Source organism: Pseudorca crassidens, chromosome 5, assembly GCF_039906515.1.
Source record: "Pseudorca crassidens isolate mPseCra1 chromosome 5, mPseCra1.hap1, whole genome shotgun sequence".
NCBI classification, from domain to species: Eukaryota; Metazoa; Chordata; class Mammalia; order Artiodactyla; family Delphinidae; genus Pseudorca; species Pseudorca crassidens.
The window spans coordinates 82,599,905-82,614,226 of record NC_090300.1 but is presented as its reverse complement, the minus strand read 5'-3'; the positions used below and the strand labels follow the sequence as shown (position 1 = coordinate 82,614,226).

The following is a 14,322-nucleotide window of genomic DNA, read 5'->3' as shown; positions in this document are numbered from 1 at the left end:
ATGTTTTATTTAATAGGGGAGACATGAGTAGATTTGTAAGCCAAGAAGTAGTTAATGAAGGAGAAAGTTTTGAAAACATAAAATCATTTATGGCCTGCTCATTCTCTTACATATTTCTTACTCTTTCTCTCTTCATCTGGTTTCTCTTTCTCAAGCTCTTTTTAAAGATTTCTGAAGGCCATTCCAGTCTTGTTTGAAAATAACGACTTAACTCCTAGACATGCCTTAGTTTAGAAGGAAAAAAAAATGTGTGTATACACTCCCCTGAGCTCACGTTTAGTCACTCAAAAATGTTATTTCGCAATTGAGTTTTTAGCTTGATAGTGACTACTTACCCTGTTTTTGCAAAATTTTAGTATGTCTTCTTTTCTTAAATGGTACATCTGAAAATTAATTTCTACTTAAATGAATACATGCTACATCTACATTTATGAGGAGGGGAATTTCTTGAGAAATGAAAAGCAAGAGTTTAAAAAGCAACAGGAGTCATAGCAATAGGAAAGATAAAATGATCTCTCTGTCTCTGCCCTTTGTAAAAGCTGTTTTACATGATAATGACTACTTTAATATTATGTCCTAGTGGAAACTCTTTGTGTTCACGCGGATCTCAAAAATATTTGAAAAGTGATTTTGACATGATTTTAGTAATGTGTAAGGTGTGGCTAGGAAACATGTGGCTTGAGTAACTGGAGTCTACAAATTGGCATGCTCCTGACCTTGCTAAGCATATTCCCAGATCTTTCCAGACCCTGTCAGAACTTAACTACGGGACTTTCCTGGCAGTCCAGTGGTTAGGACTCCGTACTTCCAATGCAGAACTTAACTACACTGAGCCCAATCTCCTCAAGTCCTAGTTTTCAGATAGTTGCTAGGTAGGTATGATTGCTCATGTGCCAATGTACCCAGACCTAGAAAAGAGTAGAGAGAGATGCAAGAGGCTTATCTATGTATAAAGTTCTCAAATTGGGCTGAGAGAGCCATTTTTAGTGGGAACCATCTTTAGTTACCTGACACTATTTCCTTATAAAAATGTCCTTGCACAGAAAAAAACTTTTTTTTTCATCTTTAAGAGTACTTGTTTCCTAGACCTTAGCAATTGACTTACTCTTTCCTTTTCCTACCAAAAGTGATTACACCTGTTGTATTTTGTTGGCTTACTTTTATTATGCTACATAGACAACACAACTTACCAGGAAAGTCCATAGGAACCTCTTCCCCACCACAGCCCATTAATCTGAATGAATGGAAGTCTGTTTAACTGGGTTTGTTTTGGACTCATATCCTAAGGATCTTTGTTACTTCAAACGCCATCACATGTATTTTTAATATACTTTTTTCATACTAAATCTTTGAAATTCAGTATATAATTTACACTTACAGAATATCTCAAATCAGACAAGCCATATATCAACTGCTCAATAGCCACATGTGGCTAGTGGCTACCATATTGGACAGCACAGCGCTAGGACCTCATGAAAAACTTATTCCTATAGCACAGATTTCAGGTCCCATTTTATATGGTAAGATTCTAGGGCTTAAGTTGTAATTACAAACTACTTTGATAAGAGAAATAAGCACTTTTTTTTCAAGGTGCTGGTTTTATGATCTGGGTTAATTTAAAATCATTGTGCACACTACAATTAGTAGAATGATTTCAAAGCTTGAGATTTAACTACAAGTTTATTTTTCTCTTTTTGGCATTAGAGATGTGCTTTAAAAGCATCGAGATTGGTTTTCTTTAGTAGTTTGTAAATCTGGCTCCAGTGACAGTATCCAAAACTACATTTTTATAAATATGTAAGCAGAATCATTTGACTACAACATTAGGATAAGCATAGAGCCAATCAGTAAGACACTTGAGATGTGGTATTAGCTTGGATGTGCAAATTTTGATCTATTATTTGTAACTAATTCTGTTACAGCCCCCAGCCATGTTTGTTTATTAATCATCCCTTCAGTGCAGGTGCCCTAAGTCATAGGTGATTTTCACTTTCTGTGTATAGAGGAAGTAAAGGAATGGGGAGCAAAGCCACTCCATTCCCAGGCACAGTGAACAAGACCCACTTCATCAGTGTATAACCTCCTCAGACCCAGTTCTGCCTTAAAAAGAGACAATAGACCAAGTATGCAGGCAGCCACTTTCTAGCTGTGGTGTTTCTGCCATAATCAAAGATTATAACTGTACTGTAGGAACCTGTGAAATGCTCCAAAAAGCATTTTGAAATTGCTGGCCACTGCGTTTAATCCATCCTTCAAAGACATTTGCTAAGTATCTGTGTGGATTAAGATAGAAGAACTGTGCCCATAATTTTTTGTGAATATGATTTTATGTGAAAGTCTAGTTTACTACCATTGAAAATTCAAGAGGATAAAGAAACAACCATAAAGTAGTGGTATAAAAAGTATTGTTTCATGTAAGGATCTGCACATTTTATACGAAGAAATTAAAAGCTTCTAACAACTTGAAAATGAAATGTGGATTTGTTTTTTTCCATTCAGCCTACCTAGTCTTCGCCCAATGTTGGATGTTAATTATTTGCCACTGACAGACATGAGGATAGCACGGACGTTTTGTTTTACCAATGAAGGACAGGCATTATACCTTGTCTCTCCTACTGAAATTCAGCGGTTAACATACAGCCAAGAGATGTGTGATAATCTACAGGTAGGTCAGGCACATTTATGAATAAACATAGGACACAGTTGTAAAAAGAGAAAAAGTTAGAAAGATGTCTAAAAGCTAAAATATTATTGAGCCAGACAATAAATATGCCTGCCCTAGAACATGTTTTGAATATATGTTCATCATTGTGATGCTACCAAGTTCTAGTGTGGTTCCAGATATACACAGAAAAAAATAAGAAAAAACGGGATGTGCGAAGAATGTGATCATACATATCAATGGTTGTTTTGTGTGTTTTATTGGTTTTTTTGCCTATGGAGAATCCTCTGAAAGATTATGAAAATCTTCCTCCAGGGTGGGGAATATGTATGTACACACAAAAATTCTGCATACAATTCAGGGAGTTAATGAAATTTTTTTAAAGAAATCTTAATTGTGATTAAGAGCCATACAAAATAAATACATATCCTGTAGGTTAGAATTGGGCATTTGTCTTTGATCATAGCGGTTAAGCAGAACCTAGAAACAAATATAAAAGCCTATCTAACCTTGGATAAGTAAATGTGGTCACAAAATGTTAAAAGGCATCTTAGGGATTTAATTGGTTTCTCCTCATTTTAGAAATAAGAAAACTAAAACCCATTCATTACAATATAGAGGTTCAGAGCATAAGCTCTGAACTATTTAAGTAGCATTTTGCTCACTTATATAACTTTGGCCATTTTACTTAATCTACTACCTTGAAGCACTGCTGTGAGAATTAAGAAAGAATTCATATAAAGCACTGAGCACAGTGCCTGGAACATAATAAGCTTTAAAAGTAAATAATAATAAATGTTATTCAACAAATACTTAGAGTTTTTTATATGCCTGGTACTTGGCTGGGCTCTAGGAACACAATCATAAACAAGATACGAGTCCCCACCTGTTAGTGTGGAGGGAGAGATAAGTAAACAGACAACCACAATACTCTGGAAAATGCTGTTATATGGCTGTGCCGGTGCTGGGGAGACATGTGAGAGGGGCACCTGGGTTGATGGAACAAAAGGGAAGGGGTAGTTAGAAAAAGGTTGTGAAGGATGAATAGGAGTTATCCATAGGAATGGATGGCTGGAGATGGAAAAGGTAATAATATTCTTGACAGAGCAGAGGCATGCGACAGCCCCAAAGTTCAGGCAACTTCCAACAAAGTGCTGAGTTGGGAAGTGGAGAGAGTGAAGGGTTGATGCTGGAGAGTTAGTCAAGAACAGAGCTTGGAACACCTTGTACGCTCCTTAAGGAATCTGGCATTTATCCCCAGGGCAATAGCAAGTCATTGAAAAGGTTTAACAAATTTGTTTATTAAAGCTAATATTCTGGTTGCAGTATGGCAATTAGTTTTGTGGAATTAAGACTAAAAGTAGGGAGAAAAATTTGGAGGCTTTTTAAAATAATTAAGGCCAAAAATAATAGTGGTTTGAAATAAGGCAGCCAACAGTGAGGAGAGAGAAAAGTTAGCAGATTCAATGGCTATAAAGTGTAATCAGTCGGATTGGAGGGTTATTAGATGTAGGAGTGAAGGAAAGGAAGGAATTAATAATTATTCCTGTATTTCTGGGTTGGGGAACTAAGTAGATGGTGCAGCCATTTCCAAAGAGAAGGGATTCGGAGGAAGAGCACAGGTCTGGGGAGTAGAGGTGAAAGGGGATGATGATGACAGTCATGCTGCAAGTTCACAGACAAACTGATATTAGGTCAACGGTCTGACTTTGGGTTGAAGTTCCTTCCTCCAAACCAATGGTTCTCAAATTTTGGTCTGCTTTAGAAAGACCAAAGCAAGTTAAAACTTTTTAGGGCAAGTTAAAAGTTAGGAAAAGTTAGAGCAAGTTAAAAATACAGATAACCAGAACACATCTATGCAAATTTTGATTTAGCGCATGTGGAATAAAGCCAGTGCATCTGTGTTTCTAACAAGATATCTCCCCAGTCATTCTAAATTACATCAAATATTAAGAACAATTTTACCTCACCATGCAGTAGCTGCCTACTTTGACTCATTTAAATTATCTTGAGCTACTTCATTATTTTGTACGTGATATAAAAATAAATCCAGCCTTTCTCTACACACCACCTGGTTCCAGAAAGGGAACTAGGACAGGAAAGACGCTATGGTAATTGAAAAAGAATCAGAAGTCTAGATTGGCAGTCACTGATCAAGTGTAAATTAATCCTAGGGTGAATATTAGCTTCCCATGCTTTCTAATTGTAGAAGGAAGAAACGAAGAGGGCAGAAAAGTGAAAATTTTAGGATGTCAGTTCTTGGAGAAGGGAAGGGAAAGGAAGGAGATGGAGAAAGAAAGGCCAGAGAGAACTGGGAGCAAAGCAAAAATCACCAGGAAAATATATGGAGAACAGACTGCCTTTTCATGACATGCTCTAACCTGCCACCATGTTATCTTTTGATCTGTTACTTTACTCTTAGTCTAATGCTGTTTTCTTTTGATCTGATATAGGACATGCTAGGAGATTTGTTTACTCCCATAGAGACACCAGAAGCTCAAAACAGAGGCTTTCTCAAAGGACTGTTTGGTGGAAGTGGACAAACATTTGACAGAGAAGAGCTCTGTGAGTAACAGAAGACCTATTTCTAGACTAGCATTTTGCTTCTATACCATGAAAACTATTTGTTTACCAAACATGAATAAAATTGGTCACTTTATATTAGATGCAATTCTAATAGTATATGCAATTCATAGTACATGCAATTCATACAAAAAATGAGTAAGCTAATAAATGTGTCATTTGCAGGTAGATCATACCTGCAAGGCAGGGTGAAGACATTTGATTACTAAAATCTGAAAAAATGTTTTTGAATCTGCCTGCCTTTACTTCTAGGAAACAGATTATTTATTCAGAATTCAAGGTTTACCAATGGTACAGAATAAATTACTTTAAAAAAATCTACCTGTGAAACTCTGATGAACAATAATCAAAATGCAGTAGAAAGATACTAGGGAACATTTTCAGAGATAAATTAAGAATACATTTTCCAGAATATCTCACCCACCATTTGGTCTTACAGATCAAAACTCCTTTTTTGAATTTTTAACTATGCAAAAGATCTAGGTACCTCCATACAATGGAATAGTATTCAGCCATAAAAGGGAATGACGTTTGATACATACTACAACATGGATGAACCTTGAAAACATCATGCTAAATTAAAGAAGGAAGACAAAAATGGCCACATATTGTATGATTCCTTTTATACAAAATGTTCTGAATAGACAAATCCATAGAGACAGAAAGTAAATTAATAGTTGCCAGGGACTGAGGCAAGGAGGGACTAGAAAGGGACTGCTAATAGGTACAGAGTTTTCTTTTTGGGGTGATGAAAATGTTCTAAAATTAGACAGTGGTGATAGTTGCACAAATCTGTGAATATGCTAAAAACCACTGAATTGTACACTTAAAAAGGGTGAGTTTTGGGAATCTCCTGGCAGTCCAGTGGTTAGGATTTGGAGCTTTCACTGCCGGGGCCAGGAGTTCGATCGCTGTTCTGGAAACCAAGATCCCGCAAGCTGTGCAGCATGGCCAAAAATTAAGAAAAGGGGTGGTGGTGAATTTTATGATATGTGAATTTTATCTCAATAAGCCTCTTATTTTTTAAAAAACTGATCTAGATTCCATTCCTAATGTTATATCCTTGGGAATTCTCACTAAATTTTTACTAAGAGAGCTGTTTTTCAATATTTAAAAGTTACTTCATTAAAATTAAGTGAAAATGCGCTTTGTAAATGATGGGGAAATTTTTAGTCTTTTATAAAGTTCCTACAAATGTTTATTAATGCCCATCATGCATACACCCCATTCTCTAGTATTTACATACAGACACACACAGAGATTTTTGAAAAAACGACAACTGCGGCCTACAAAGACTGACAGCAAGATGAATACAGAAGATTGGAATGCCAACTTGGGCAGAAATTTAAATAAATGATCAGGCCTGAGATTGGAACAGACACTAATATGGGTTAAATATGAGGTCACAATAAAATTGTGAGCATCCCAATTCAGCAATGTCAAGAAATGCAATTGGGCTTCCCTGGTGGCGCAGTGGTTGAGAGTCCACCTGCCGGTGCAGGGGACACGGGTTCGTGCCCTGGTCCGGGGGGATCCCACATGCCACGGAGTGGCTGGGCCCGTGAGCCATGGCCGCTGGGCCTGTGCGTCCGGAGCCTGTGCTCCGCAAGGGGAGAGGCCACGGCAGTGGGAGGCCCGTGTACCGCAAAAAAAAAAAAAAAAAAAAAAAAAGAAAGAAATGCAATTATGCCGTATTGTATGGAACACCCCCCCACACACACACATAATAAGGCATATGGTACCAATATCTCTCTCAGTCTCTTTCATGGGCATTTTTCTTCGGTAAATGCTAACATCTGCAAATACAGATCTATGATAGGAACAAATATGTCTCTTCATGAGAATTATGACAGTAGAATTCAATGTAAGTACTTTGGTGATAAACTTGACTATAATTACTTGAATTACTGACAGAATGTTTTAAATTGCTATGGCTTGAACTCCCAGTTGGGGAAGCTTCAGCAGGAAAAGCATCACGCAGCCTCGCACAGCACATTCCTGGACCAGGTGGTATAGAAGGGATGAAAGGTGCTGCCGGAGGGGTGATGGGAGAGCTGACTCGTGCACGGATCGCACTTGATGAGAGAGGACAGAGGCTAGGAGAGCTGGAAGAGAAAACTGCAGGCATGATGACCAGTGCAGAAGCATTTTCCAAACATGCACATGAGGTAAACTGCCTAAGTAAATAAAGGCATCTTCATACAGTAATAACTTTAAACATTTAGGTCCTGCAAAAGAAAGCCTAAACAGAGATGTCACTGAAAGTAATCCTGTGTGAGAGCCAAGGTAACTGGGATCTCATTATAAGTATTATAACTCCCCTCATATTGGGGGGAAAAAATTTTTTTAATACTATATTGATACTTCTTTACCTTAGAGGATGACTTAAAAGAAAATTATCCACTGGTTCTGGTACACTGGGTCTATATTGTGCATCAGCTGCTAAAAAGGTACTTAGGTTGATTACATGATCTCCCCCAACAAGGTGTGAGGGGGCAGTAGAGGCTGGGATCCACACACCCCTTTTTGTCTCAATCATTAAAAATCATTTCCTGTCAGGCAAATCTTTAGAGCTTGATTGGTTTTTTAAAAAGTCTTTCTATATGCACTTTATTTCAAAAAATAAAGGAAGTCTTATAAGTTTTGAGATTTTGATATGCATGATTAGCTCAATATGAGCTTGCTTTGATTAGCACTTTTAAATAATTTTTTAACATCTTATGGTGACTATTTTTTCTTTGCAGTTAATGCTGAAATATAAGGATAAGAAATGGTACCAATTCTAAACTTCTAAAGAAGCTATGACTGCTTTGAGAAACCATTATTCAGGGAAACCATATTTATTCCCGGCATCACTATTCAACTGCTAGAAGACAGTTTCTTCCACAAAATGTTCCATTACAGTCCATCTGAAGTTATCATAAGGGAGACTTATCAGAGACACTGTACAACCCAAAGGCTGGAACCCTGGTTAAAACCCCAAGATATGGCTGAATTTGCCTCTTCCCACGTGGAATGGAGCTATCATCTTGGCATGTCGTTTGCTAAGGATTTACATTTAGGAACTACGGGGAGTCCTGATTTGAAAAAATCCTGTACAAACAAAAACCATTAATGCACTTAATGAACAAAAATTTTGCATGATAAATTAACATCTTAAGAGGAAAAGAAAAAAAAAGCATGTTGTGACAGAAGAAAAAAAGATTTATGGTAAACTATTTTTATAAATTGGACCACACCTGACAATTTAAAAAAATCTGTGTTAGAAGATATCAGTGCATTTCAAGTACATTTGCAATACCCAACTGAAAAAACAAACAAAACCAGACTTTTCTTTTCATCTATAACTTTCATTATCTAGAACATTATTGAATTCTTATGGCAAGAGTCTGATTAACGTTCTCCTCTCTCCATAATATTTTACATTATTCACAGTTCTTGGTCATAATCAAATATTGCCAGTACAGTAAATTATTCCTAACACAATTATATCCATTTCTATCACCTTCAGAACAAGTTGCTATTTTTAGTCACAACCCGTGCAGGGTTGGGTCACCTCGAAGCATTTTTTCAGCCTGGCTTATACTCTGCAGGGGAGTTGACAATAGGTTTGGGGAAACTAGACTTACAGGAACAATGCAGTTAGCTTTGAGAACTGATTTCACTCACTCTGGTTTCAGGTTCTAAAGTGATATATTTTTAATGCTCCATTTGTATCCTTGTCTGCCAATTACACAGTATATTACTGTTCAATCCCAGTGGGGTCTTCAATTCAAAGGTGCTCTTGCAGCCTGACACTCACAGACCAAACTGGTCATTCTCTTTAGTCTGATTCAGTAAAACCTCAGTTAATGTTTTAGGAAAGGGATTCTGACATTTCTGATTAACAAGGGCTTTCATTAGAAATTACTTTTTGGTTCAATACTTACTATTAAAAATTGTTATAAAGTGGTGGTGTTTTTGCTATCTTGGCTTTAGTCACCATTATGGACAACAGAAATTTTGTCACTCAACAGGCTAAATAACATAAGCCACAGGATTATGTCAACAGGTACCAAATACCTATTCCTTATTAAAAGCTCTTTTAAAAATGGAATGAAGAGGCTTCCCTGGTGGCGCAGTGGTTGAGAATCTGCCTGCTAATGCAGGGGACACAGGTTCGAGCCCTGGTCTGGGAAGATCCCACATGCCGTGGAGCAACTAGCCCCGTGAGCCACAACTGCTGAGCCTGCGCGTCTGGAGCCTGTGCTCCGCAACAAGAGAGGCCACAATAGTGAGAGGCCCGCGTACCGCGATGAGGAGTGGCCCCGGCTTGCCACAACTAGAGAAAGCCCTCGCACAGAAACGAAGACCTAACACAGCAAAAATAAATAAATTAATAAACTCCTACCCCCAACATCTAAAAAAAAAAAAGGAATAAAGAATATCCTTAACATGATAAAAGATTATCTATTATAACTCAACAGAGAGCTAGTAGAGGCAAACAAAATAAAGATGTCTGCTACCATCATTTAATATGATTCTGGAAGTCAAAAGTCTTAGGAAATGAACATATGCAGATTCTGGGACCCATCCTATAATATGTATGTTATTCTTTCAAAAAGAATCTTTTTAAAGAAAATTAATGGGTTCGGCTCATTGAATTTTGATTAATCAAGGTCTTACCAGACTCACATTGTTTCTTAAGAATTCACCATTTTCCTGAAGTCCAGGCTATTTGAGTAGCCAAAAATAGTATTTCTGCTTGTTTTTTTAGTTTTTAAATTTTTAGTGAATTTGTTTAAAGTGGCACTTCTTTCAAATGTTCTCAGTAATTTTGAGAAGAACAAATTAATCTTTGAGAAGAGTAATCTTTGAAAAGAGATGGGGGAAAGAGTCAGAAAATGTATACCAGGATAGCATTTCTCAGAGTCCTTGAATTCTCCTGATTTCTCAAAAAAGCCTCTCTAGGAATCTCTCCAGACTCCTGTGAACAGCCTTAGGGTAACAGAACCTGACTTTGAAATACAAACATGATACATAAAATTATATAGTAAAAATACTGAAGAAACTTGAGACCAGGATTTGGAAAACACTGGTAGGCAAATTGCACTGCACTATTTGTACCATCAGTTTTAAGGACCCAGTTTTCTGATTTTCTGAACAAATACTTTATCATTTCTATACTTAAAAAAAAAACCTAAGAGTAAAATATTGGTTTATTTTAGAAGCAATGAAATAAAGCCCAAAGTGGCATTAAATTCAATGACTATCTCTAAAGCCCCAATAGGATGTGACTTAACTTGTTCTGTATCAGGGTTTCTCAACAATGGCACTGTTAACAGAAAATTCTTTGTTATGTGGCACTGTCCTTTGCACTGCAGGTGTCTAGCAGCACCCCTGGCCTCTCTCCACTAGATGCCACTAGCGACCCCCACTCCCACCCGCCCCAAAATGACAATCAAAAATGTCTCCAGCCATTGACAAAATTACCCCCAGTTGAGAGCCACTGTTCTACATCATTTGGAGACAGATTAAGTGTGAATATGTAATATGTCTTGTATAAAATTAAACATCGTTAGTACACAGTAACAAATTATTATACCCAAAATTACATGTGTGGTTCATATGCAATAAAATGCTATTTTGGGGAAAGCTTACATGAATCACTGAAAGATAACAATTACAGAATATTTTAAAGCATACAGAAAAAATACCAGAAAGGACAAAATAGCATTTCACAGAAGTGCTTAAAACTGGCTTTAATGAATAGATCAAAAGTTTATAATTGGCACGTCAATTGGAAGTAAGGTGCTTCTGAAATGCTTGAAAAGAATAGGTTCTTTTCGTCTTTCAATATTGTTTTTATAAACCCTTTCTTAATGTAAGGGTAACTTTATCCCACAAACTCCTGATTAGTGGAATACAAATTAATGAGGTTTTACTGTATCAAAATTATTTTTCTAATTCAGAGATAGCAATAACAAGAATCTAATATGGACGTGATTTTTCTCTTTGAACATTTCTGTTGCACTGACCTTAGCATGCGCGTGCACGCGCGCACACACACACACACACACACACACACACCACCATCTCACCATCATCATCATCTTTAGAAAATGAGTACTGTTGATCCATGTAATACTTTACAGCTCTCTTCTCTACTATTTAAATGTCTTGCCTCTATCTTAGAACATAAGAAAAATACTCCTAGTAACTTGAACAATGATAGAGAAAATGACTCTGAGCCTTAGTTGTCATCAAAATTACATTTTGTCTGCTTAAGGTGACATCAGAAGATAAGGCTTGCAAATCACAGTCTCTCTACAAGTTGACCATATCTCATTATGATTCCCTGAAGAGATAACCCCTTCTTAGTGTCCCAGGAGAAAATGGGCCTTTAGCATTATAATTCATCATGGAGCTAGAGGTATTTTTTTTCCTGGTTCTAATATGCGAGCAATAATCCCTACCAAGAAATCATCCATTAACCTTGGAGTTTGGAGGGATGGATGATTGATTTATCATTTATTTTAATCCACTGCAAAAGCAGTACTGCCAGCTCTGCTTTCTACACTTCATTGAGACCCAGACTTGGTGCCCGTCATCATCATGGCCATTATCTGACTAACTTTGGAAGGATGGTGACAGAACTGAGTGAGATGTTTTCTGATAATACAGTCATAAAGATAATGTTTCAAATCTTTCATATAGCATTTGAATGATTCTCCAGTTAATAAATCAGAATCCAGGTCTCTAGTACTCGAAGATCTTAAGGGATTGTAAAGGAAAAAGTTTACCGTTGGAGTCCTTTTTTAAAATGTGAACCATGTGTCTGTTATCTGCATTAAGGGATCACCATGGCTTTGAGGAAGGAAAAGGAAAATAAAGATTATGCCCAAGGTTGGTTGAAGAAGATTAAGATTAGCTCTTTGAGATACTTGGTTTTAAAATGTTTGGCAGAAGGGAAAAATGAAGCATATTTAGAAGAGTAAGCTAAAAGCCCTCTCACTGGTTTAGGGTCATTGGGACAACCCAGGAGTATCTGTGTGATTATAGCCCGTGTCCATGGGAAGGCATTGTTAACTTGACCACTTTTGTTCTGAGAGGGCAATGTCAAGAGTCAGATGTTTCTGCGAGGCCTGCCCTTTGCATCAGGAGAAAAGTGGTAGCCTTTGCAGCTTCTTCACCTATGTCTTCTGTAGCCCCAACCCCACTTGTGACGTTACTGTTTCACAGACACACTGCTCCAGGGGCCAGAAATACTTGCCAGTAAGTCATGTATTTGGATTGCACCGTTCCAGGGAGCATGGCTGTAGAAGTTTATTGTGTATATGTGCAGACAACATAGCCCTGAAAGGACAAAATTCAAAATAGGAAAGGTCTGACTTAGGAAAGAAGAGAAAGTGCAATTTGGTACAAGCGAGCTGGGGTAAAAAGGGACATGGGAGCCAGAGTGAAGCATAAGAAGCTTTGATGAGGAACCGAGGCACAGTTGGTCTATTTATACATTTATGTAGGGAAGTGATTCTCAACTTTGGCTGTGCATAAGCATCACCTAAGGCGCTTCTAAAATTCCCAGTTACACCAAAATCTTTCAGAGTGGGTACCAAACATCAGTGTTTTTGAAAGCCTCCAAGATAGTTCCAATGTCCAGCCAAGGTTGATAACTATTACTAAGGAAGACACATTTGTCTACCCTGACTGGCGTCTCAGCCCCACTTCTGAGGGGTCAAGGAAAACAAGATATTGGAGATATTGGCCAGATTGATATTTATTCTGTGTCGCAACCCAAAACAAATGTTCTGTAAAAATTTCTGACCAGGCAGTGCCCCATTAATTCTTAACATCTCTGTCTTTGTGATTTTCTCCTATATGACTGGCCACTAATTATTCCAATTCAAACATCTAGGTTTCGACTGCCTTATACATGTGACATCACCAGACACCAAAGATATCATAAGAAATTTAATACCATGCAACGTGAAGTGGAAAACTAATTCTCAATAGTGGGATAGTAGAAATTCTCAAAACAATCATTCACCAAATCAGGTCCAAATTTATTACTCATTCTTCATTTGGAGGAGACATGGGTACCAGGTACCTGGTTCTGCCACAGCTATATTTTATTGGATTTGATCTTAGCAAGAAGGGAGAGCAACTCTCCCTTTTTGATTTTTGTCTTTGCTCTCAGGGCAAAGGAGTTTGGATTTATTTTCTTAGTTACTGGACATGTGTTTAAAGGGAGAAGAATGCCTGCAGCTGACTATGTGGCCTCCAGTGCCCTGAAAGAGTGATTTCACCTTCAAAAACGGGAGAGTCCGCCTATCCAACGCAATACTAGTCAATGAGAAAACAGAAGAGTTCTCTCCTCTCACACTGCTCCCCTCTGGTATTGGCCCATCCTTCTCAACTGCAAAGCCAGAAAATAAACTAGGTGGTAGTTATGGACAAGTGTGCACAGGATCAAAATCTCTAATAACCTATAATTTTTAGTACTTAATTATGTGATGTTTTATTCTAGGAAATAAGAAACAGATGACATCATTGATGTATCTTTCTTTCATCTTAAGAATTTTTGCATCTTTTCAGAAAATGACAAATTACTATTTTTCTGTTGCACTCAGCAATTGTGACTATACTTAAAATTCTTGTAGTCTGTAGAGATATCAATAAAATTGTATATGTTTGTACATAGATGCTCTCTTATGTTATGTCATACACCACTAATGATTGTTGCCAAGATTAAATGTGGACAGAGGTAAGACCCTCATTTGCAACAGTGTGAACTATGGTTTTGCAAACTAAAATTGTTTTAAAAAGGGGAGGTGGGTGGGGGAGCGATGTAAAGCATATGTATTGGAACTAAAATAGAGAAAGGGGTAAAAAAAAAAAAAACTGAACACAAGTTCCCCAAACTGAAAGATTTTACTAGTTTATTAATCTAAAATGGTAGAAATAAATAAGATGTACTTACAAATTCAACATTCATACCTACTTCCTCACTTTTTTAAAGTTCAGACTTTAATCCAATGCAGGCAAAAAAAATAAGCTATTATGGGCTTACACCACCACCTACTGGTTATTATGAACAT

General features: G+C 37.3%; 1 protein-coding gene across 4 annotated transcripts in view; it reads left to right on the top strand.

Moving 5' to 3' along the window:
• The window catches only part of STXBP5L (syntaxin binding protein 5L), a 371,562-nt gene extending 357,642 nt beyond the window's left edge, over window positions 1-13,920 (top strand). For all 4 annotated transcript variants that reach the window (XM_067738756.1, XM_067738754.1, XM_067738755.1 and 1 more), the window contains 4 exons: window positions 2,500-2,665; window positions 5,116-5,227; window positions 7,193-7,413; window positions 7,990-13,920. In XM_067738756.1, coding sequence (XP_067594857.1) covers window positions 2,500-2,665; window positions 5,116-5,227; window positions 7,193-7,413; window positions 7,990-8,031 — 541 coding nt within the window. In that variant the 3' untranslated portion in view covers window positions 8,032-13,920. The remainder of the gene's footprint in view (window positions 1-2,499; window positions 2,666-5,115; window positions 5,228-7,192; window positions 7,414-7,989) is intronic.
• The last annotated feature ends 402 nt before the right edge of the window (window positions 13,921-14,322 follow it).